This window comes from Octodon degus, unplaced genomic scaffold (genome assembly GCF_000260255.1).
Source record: "Octodon degus isolate 3935 unplaced genomic scaffold, OctDeg1.0 scaffold00334, whole genome shotgun sequence".
Taxonomy (NCBI): Eukaryota; Metazoa; Chordata; class Mammalia; order Rodentia; family Octodontidae; genus Octodon; species Octodon degus.
Window position 1 is genome coordinate 254,937 of NW_004524910.1, and position 8,709 is coordinate 263,645.

Consider the following 8,709-nt stretch of genomic DNA (forward strand, 5'->3'; position numbering starts at 1 on the left):
TACCTCAAAAAAATAAAAAAGAATTCAAAAATCAACCTGTTGTATTGCATATTATTGCCTTCAAGTTAGTTGTTCAGATTATCACACATAAACAGACAATTTTGTAAAGCTGGTTTTAAAAAATAACAAGAAGAAAGAAAAAAAAAAAAGCACTAAGTGTCCCTTTCAATAGACCAGGAGAAATTAGCAGTACTGTTATCCAAGCTATCCTGTGTGTACATGTGTCCCTTCCTTTTTTCTTTTCTTTTCTCCTTTCCCTTATCCAAGTCGGTCCCTCCCTTTGAACAGTTTCTTTCCCTTTCACAGAATGGATTATACCTTTTAGATTTTATTTTCTCTTTCAGGTTCATACACTAAGGAGACAAATACCATGTTTACACATGTGGGTCCAAGAAACCATACTAAGAAGTAAAATAAAGCAGTTAGGTTTTTATTCGTCAATATTTCAAATTTGTTGAGGATATTTAATCTGAGTTTATTTATTTTTTGGCTTTATGACCAGCAAATTTGAGTAGTAGCTACTACCATTTCTTGGTAAATTAAATCTTTATGCTTTACGACTAAATTCTTTTGGAAAAGTTGTTTTCTCAAAATTATTTAAATGACTTATTACATAACAAATGTGAAAACACTTTTATTATTGCCATTATTGGAAATATTGTCTATACATTGTAATTTATCCTTCCTTGTCACTTTGGATTATTAGTATTTATTCTTAAATAGAAAACAGTATATTTCAATATGCACAATATAAAAAATGTAAAGAATCAATATAAAATAATCATGGGGATGGCCAAATAGCTCAATGGATTAAAGTGCCTGCAAGGGGCCAGGGGATCAACCCCCCATGCCTGCAGTGCTGTCCCCACCCCTGGGGCACAGCAATTGAGACTGGGTGTGGTGGTGCGCACCTATAATCCCAGCTCTTGGGAGACTGTAGACAGAGGGATCACTACAAGTCTGATCTAGTACTGAGACCCTGAACACCCTGTAGACCCTTCCCTAAAAAAAAAAAAAAAAAAAAATCGTAATTTCAACACTAAAATAGAATCAGGGCTTTCTGTGTTTCCACATAAATAAAATAAATATGAATGAATACATATATATGTACATCTTTTTATAATGAAATGCATTTAATATATTACTTTATAGTCTATCAATTTATAAAGCATACAGTATATTTTCTTATGATGGTTAATAGTCTTTAATATATTTAAATTGCTGCAATTCTATAGCACAAATATAACATATTCTATTTAAGTAGCCTGGTGTTTTTATATGTTTACATTGCTCTTATTGTTTATCCATTACAATAACTTTATTATACACACACCTGCGAGGAGCACCATGGTGTTTTTAATGGCACACTTTAAAATCTTACAGGTGGGTAGGCAAGCGCAAGAACCGGGATTCAGCCCCCGGTGCCCCATGCCATGCGGGCCCGCTCCTGGGTGCGCTGGGCTGGTGACCGAGTCTAGGCATGGCGGTGCGTGCCTGTAATCCCAGCACTGGGAAGGCTGAAAACAGGAGGATCACGATGAGTTTGAGCTGCGTAGTGAGAACCTGCAGCAAATACATTTTAAAAATGTAAAAAGAATAAAACTAAAACTGGCAGGTTGAATTGCTCATTCAGTTTTTGATAGATGCTATGAAATCCTTTTATATGGGCCCACATTTGTTTAATATTAACGGTATTTAGATGTTACTCAAAATAAGCATTGTCACACTTTAAAACTTAGAATAAATGCAATTTTTTATTAAAAGTTTGCATTTGCTTTCTGAGGCTTTAAATTTTTTTCATGTTTTTTAGTCACTTGTTTTTTACACCTATGAATTGAATCATTACAAATTTACCTAATTTTCTCTTGGATAACTTGTAAGAATCTCTTATCAATAAAGGTATTATCTCCATTTGTAATTTATATTTTTATTTCTATTTTAGGGTTTTTATGCTTAGGATTTCTTGATTTTTCTAATCAAATTAATCTTTAATTGTAATTCTGATTCATAATTTTTAGAATAAAAATGTTTATATATTAGACTGAAGATGGTAGAAATATTTGTAGCACTCCTTTCTACTTATCAAAGTGTTGGTCTATTTTTATTTTCCATTTGTAGTGTTAATATTTTTATGTTTTTTCTTCATTTTTATTGAACTTGTTTGCATTACTTATTTTTAAAGAGCAAAATATTGAAATTACTTTAGAATTATTTAATATTCTTAATTTCATGGGTTTTGTACTTCTGTGTCTAGCTTATTTCAAGCTTAATTTGGAAATAATATTAATCTATTATCCCTATTTATCATGTTATCATAATAAAAATCTAAATGAGCCTGACTTGTGTTCCATAGACATAAATCTACTGTGTCCTCTCGTTATTGTGGCATAAGACAACTCTCTTACTCTCTTTTCTGTTGTCATTTATTTTAAATGTAAATAAAATTGTAAATACATTTATTATAAAATATACACCACTAGAAGATATTGTAAGAAATAAACATATTATAGCATTTGAATTATATTTATTTTGTTATTAGAGTAACAGTGATTGAGCTCTAACATACCTTAACATAAAGGAAAATATCAACACATATTATACAAATGTTTACAGCTGAGTTTTTCTGTATTTTAAACTTTGCCTAAAACAACTGTAGCTTTGCATGCAGACATAGGAAATAAAACCTGTAGGACAATATCACAGTCCAAATACTGACAGTACTGCAATCAAAATGTGCACTGTGCTATTACTCTGAAAATCCCTCCTGATAGATTTCCATAGGTGGCCGCACTTCCCTTCCATGCCCACATTCCTGTGTAACCACTGGCAATCACTCTTCGTTTTCCATTTCTAAAATTTTGTTATTTAAAAAATGTTATATAATAGCTCAGCAGATTAAAGTGCTAGCTTATGCAGACACAGGGACCACGGTTCGATTCCCAGCATGCTGTGCCTGACCCACCCTCAGGGCACGCTGAGATGGCGGTTGAGACTGGGCGTGGTGGCACGTGCCTGTAACGCCAGAGCTTGGGAGGCTGAAAAACAGAAGGATCACTTCGAGTCTGATCTGTGTAGTGAGACCCTGTAGACCCTGTACTAAATACATTTAAAAAGTTATATAAGTAGAACAATATGTCTCTTTTTATTCAGCATAATTTTCTGAAAATGTACTTATGTTGTTCATTAATATTAATAGTTTGTCATTTTTTGTTGCTGAAAAAGTATACCAAGGTATAGGAATATTACTGTAAATGTAATTGATCATTTACCCATTGACAGATATCTGGATTATTATCAGTTTGGATTTTTTATGACTGCAGCACCCGTAAACTCTTTTTCTTGGAATCAAGAACTCAACTCAGGACCTTGCACATCTAAGGCAGGCACTGTGCCACTAAGCTATATTCCCAGTCTAGCACACATGTTTCTGTCTCATTATAAGCCTTTCTCTTAGATAAATAGCCTGAAGTACTCTTACTGTGTGGTATGGCATTCTCCTACTTTGCTGTTTCAAAGAATTGCTAAACTATGTGCCAGAGTGGCTGGACGACTTACATTTACATCTGCAATGTCTGAACAATGCATTTAATCCAATCAGCAGCAGTGCTTGGTGCTGTCGCTAATTTCTGTTACCTGTTCTAATGTGCACATTGATAAATCCTTGAAATCTTAACTAATATTTATATATGATCCCAGTGTGGTGTTACATGCTTGTAATGCCATCACTCTAGGAAGCTGAGGAGTGAAGACATCAAATTAGAGCCTACCATGAGTTACTGGGAAATTTATCAAGACCCTGTACCAAAATCTTAAATAATTAAAAGTCTGGGATGTATCTCAGGACAACAGCCCTGGAACTAGTAGTAACTACTAGTACTACTACTACTACTACTAATAATAATAACATAAATAATAATAAAGAAATAAATATAGATGCATTAATAGTAATGAAATTTTTTTACTTTTTCCATGGTTGTGGTTTAAAAGAGTACTTTTTGTTTTGTGCTATTTTAATCATTTTTCTAATCTGGCTACATAACAGAATTTGTTTCTATTTCCAAAAATATTTTGAACTGTCATTTAAGACATGTTTGTATAAATGTCTTAAAATTTATTTTCTTTTGTACCTAGGAATTCTTTCAATTTAAAATGTCATATTTCCTTTGGATCAGGGATGTGTATTACTACCCTGACACTTACTTGAATATTATTTTCTTTCTCTTTTCTTTGTCTTACCTTTCTGGAATATCTAATAAGTGGATTCTTTCTGTATTTTATTTCATCACGATTTTATGTTTTGTAATTTTCCCCAATAATATGGGTATAACTTCACAAACTTTCACTTTAATTTATTAATTCATATTTCATACATTTCAAGCACTGTGATCCACAGCCATTGAATTCAGAATTCATGGCTGGTTCTCCCATCATGCTTATTTCTGGCTTACAACTCATTTTCATGAGTTTTTATTTGATATTCGATATTTTATGAAGCTTATTGACAGTAAACAGTAAAAACAATTGTATTCCTCACCTGTTTCTTCTGAACTCTTTTTCAAAGAGGAAACAAGTACTCTGATGTCTTGAGTTCATTGCCTTAATCCCAGCTCTTGTGTCTGCACATCTGCCATGTCTTCCTCTCTCCTTACTCTGAAAGGCCGTGGGCTGCCCTGCCTTCCAATAACAGGAAAATTGTTCACTGCATGTATCTTTTTGCTGCATCTTTGGCCCAATTATTGTTTTTTTAATTGTATTTTCTTATAAGTTGAGCTTGAAACTACAGACATGGTATAGTTTGAAGAACTATTAGATCAGTTTGACCATAATTATTTTCTAAAACTGATGGTCTTTTCCCTTCCAGATGCTTGGAGTGCTAAATACAACAAAGACATAAAAAATTATTGACCAGGATCTGACTAGTATTTTGCCCCCTCTGGTAACTTTGTATTTCCCATGTTGCTTGTAAAGAACTTGTTACTGAACACTGATAGTAGTGAGGAGATAACCCATGGTCTTGATACCAGGCATGGAGCTTTTGATCCCTCCCTAGTGCCACATCATATGAATTAATCTCAGAACATCAGAGTGATCTTTCTCCATGACTTATATATGAAAGCATCATTCTGCAATTTGAAGATTTAAGTGAATTTCTTGACAGATAGAATGTAGACCAAATTCCTTAGCATAGAAAGAAAGGAGGGGCTGGAGAGATGGCTCAGTGTAATAAGCACTTCCCTGGCAAGTGCCAGGGCCTGAGTTCAATCCCGGGTTCTGAAAAAAAAAAAAAAAGATAAAAAGGAATACTAACACAAAATCTTCAGAACTCTGACCACGTGTTTGTATGTTTTATACCTTGTACTAATGCTGGTCTTCACTTCTCCTAATATATTATTTTCTTATGAGAATACCAACACAAAATCTTCAGAACACTGACCACATGTTTGAATGTTTTATACTTTGTACTAATGCTGGTCTTCACATCTCCTAATATATTATTTTCTTATGATAGCTCCTTAGCTATGTGAATTTTTCATTTATCCCATTCTCTTAGCCTGTATATTATCTACTATGGTGTGTCTTTTTATCTCCAATGGAATTCAACATTCTAGACTCCAAAATAAGAGAAGAAAGCCTTTTGAAGCTTAACTAAGAATTAAAAGACATAATACAACATCGTGATTCAACTGAATGTAGAAAACCACTTAACTACTATTCTCTAATTTCTCTGAGATCAGAGTCTTCATGGAAAGACTAGAAATGTAAGAGAATAAAGATACACAGGAAAATATTGAAAAACATGATTCACTGATCAGAAAAGGACTAAAGGAAGAAACCGAACTACCCACATAGTAGTGCATATAACTATTTTCTCCTGAAAAGAGAAATTTTTTGTCAAACCAAGAAATAAATACTTTAGAGTTGTTAAATATTTAAACAAACTGAATAAAGTTGCAGATGAAAAGCAGAGAGAAAGAACAAAGATATACAAACAAGCTGTTTTCAATATATGTTAGCTACTAAACTCTCAAATTCTATACAAGCAAGGGAGATTCGTGACGACAGTAAAAATAATTATATATTTTGCATATTTTTTCTAGAGTTTTTGGAAAAGGCACTTTTGTATTTTTTAATCAGATCATTAACATTGGTCATGCTTCTCAAAAGTTTAGATATTCTCAGGAAAGTCATTGTGTTTCAACATGTGTCCTTCCTTATCTACTTGATTCTGACTCGTGATTCTGACTTGGCAACAACTCTGTTTAGGTTAATATGAAACTCAAGATCCTAACCTTGTCTAATTCTCTAACAGTAAGAAGAAGTATGCCATATGCAAAATGTGATTACTGCAATGAACAATCCCTCTCCATGATCACTCTGGAGATTTAAAATTATTCCTATGGCTGGAGGAAACTGGACAAGAATAAGTGACTTTATCCTCATGAGCTTTTCCTCCCTACCTACTGAAATACAGTCCTTGCTCTTCCTGGTATTTCTCATCATCTACCTGGTCACCCTGATGGGAAACAACCTCATCATTCTGGTTACCTTGGCTGACCCCATGCTGCACAGCCCCATGTACTTCTTTCTCAGGAACTTGTCCTTCTTGGAGGTTGGCCTCAACCTAGTCATTGTACCTAAAATGTTAAGAACCCTGCTTTCCCAGGACACAACCATCTCCTTCCTGGGCTGCGCCACTCAGATGTATTTCTCCTTCTTCTTTGGAGTGGATGAATGCTTCCTCTTGGCCACCATGGCATACGACCGCTATGTAGCCATCTGCAGTCCCTTGCATTACCCAGTCCTCATGAACCAGAGGACATGCACCAAACTGGCTGTAGCCTCCTGGTTTCCAGGATTTCCTGTAGCCACTGTGCAGACCACGTGGCTCTTCAGTTTCCCATTCTGTGCCACCAACAAAGTGAACCACTTCTTCTGTGACAGCCCACCTGTTCTGAAGCTGGTCTGTGCAGACACGGCGCTCTTTGAGATCTATGCCATTGTTGGAACCATTCTGGTGGTCATGATACCCTGCTTGCTGATCCTATGCTCCTACTCACGCATCGCTGCTGCCATCCTCAAGATTCCATCAGCTAGAGGGAAGCGTAAGGCTTTCTCCACCTGCTCTTCCCATCTCCTTGTGGTCTCCCTTTTCTATGTATCTTTAAGCCTTACATATTTCCGGCCCAAATCAAATAATTCTCCTGAGAGCAAGAAATTATTATCATTGTCCTACACTGTTGTGACTCCCATGTTGAACCCCATCATCTACAGCCTGAGGAATAATGAGGTGAAGAATGCCCTCAGCCGGACCTTCCACAAGGTCCTTGCCCTTAGAATCCATATCCTATAGACATTAAGACGTATACCTAGGGCTGGCGAGATAGCTCAGCAGTTTAAAGCACCTGTGTAGGCAAGCTTAGGCAAAAGCACAGGGACGCAGTTCAATCCCCAGCACCACTTGCGTGCCAGTCCCCACCCCCAGGGTGGGCTGAGCCGTCCACAAAAAAAAAAAAAGAAGAAGAAGAAGAAGAAATATACCTGGAGTTGGAGAGATAGCTCAGAGGCATAAGCACCTACCCAGCAAGCACAAGGACCGAGTTCAATCCTTGGCCCCATATGTCCGGGGGCCCTGGAGGCCAGTGCCCACCGTGGAGCCCCAGAACTGGGCATGGTGGCACATGCCTATAATCCCAGCACTCAGGAGGTTGATACAGGATCTTTGCGAGTTCAAGACCAGCCTGGGGCCCACAAAACTGAGCACAAGGCCAGCTCAAACTGCATAGTGAGAAACCCTGTCTCAAAAGTAATAAAAAAAGAAAATACCTGAAGTTATGATGAAAAGCCATCAGTCTTATATTTGAGATTGCTCTATTGGGTGGAACTCAGTAGTTGAAATGGCTTTTAGAAAGCTAAGTAAAGTAGGGCTAGGGAAAGCTTTTAGAAAGCTAAGTAGGCTTTTAGAAAGCTAAGTAAAGTAGAGCACCTACCTAGCAAGCACAAGATCCTGAGTTTGATTCCTGGACCTACATGACATGTGCAGCCCTGGAACCCCAGACATGTAATCACATGCCAGTAATCCCAGCAGTTGAGAAATTGAGACAGGAGGATTGCTATGAATTCAAGATCAGCCTGGGGGCTACAAAGTGAGCACAAGACCAGCCCAAACTGCTTAGGGAGACAATGTCTCAAAAAAAGAAAGAGAGAGAGAGAGAGAGAGAGAGAGAGAGAGAGAGCAAGAGAGAGAGAGAAAAGAAACAAAGCTAAGTAAAGAAAAAAATGAGACAGAGGGTTTTAGATCTGTTACTATCAATTTCAAAAATTTCTCTCTGTATCATAGACTTTTCTTATTGTTTCAATTGATATTTTAATACTTCTTTGACATAGTATTACCTGGCATTTATATCACTGTGCAACATACACTTGGGGTAGTATGAACCTTCTACTACTTCTAACATGGAGACCTACATTCTAAAAGAAGGCAAAATCTATCAATAATCATCTTGTCACTTTCTTCATCATTAGCCAAATCTGACCATTTATCAGACAGAAAATCTTGTTATCCCTACCACTGAATAGTTCTCCATACTGACTTGTTTCACTTTTCAATCCCTTGATGCAGTGTTAGTTCTCTTAAGCTTACTGATCTGCACTATGTATATAGGAAAGTAGGTCAGTAATCTGTATGTATGTGTTTATAATCTCAATAAT

At 36.2% G+C, this 8,709-nt stretch overlaps 1 protein-coding gene across 1 annotated transcript; it reads left to right on the top strand.

The window, feature by feature from the left end:
* Positions 1-6,381: 6,381 nt before the first annotated feature.
* LOC101560728 (olfactory receptor 10A5) lies at positions 6,382-7,364 on the top strand. Its single transcript, XM_004647861.1, has one exon. It carries the CDS (start codon positions 6,398-6,400, stop codon positions 7,349-7,351), a length of 954 nt encoding a protein of 317 aa, XP_004647918.1. The 5' UTR covers positions 6,382-6,397; the 3' UTR covers positions 7,352-7,364.
* Positions 7,365-8,709: the final 1,345 nt, after the last annotated feature.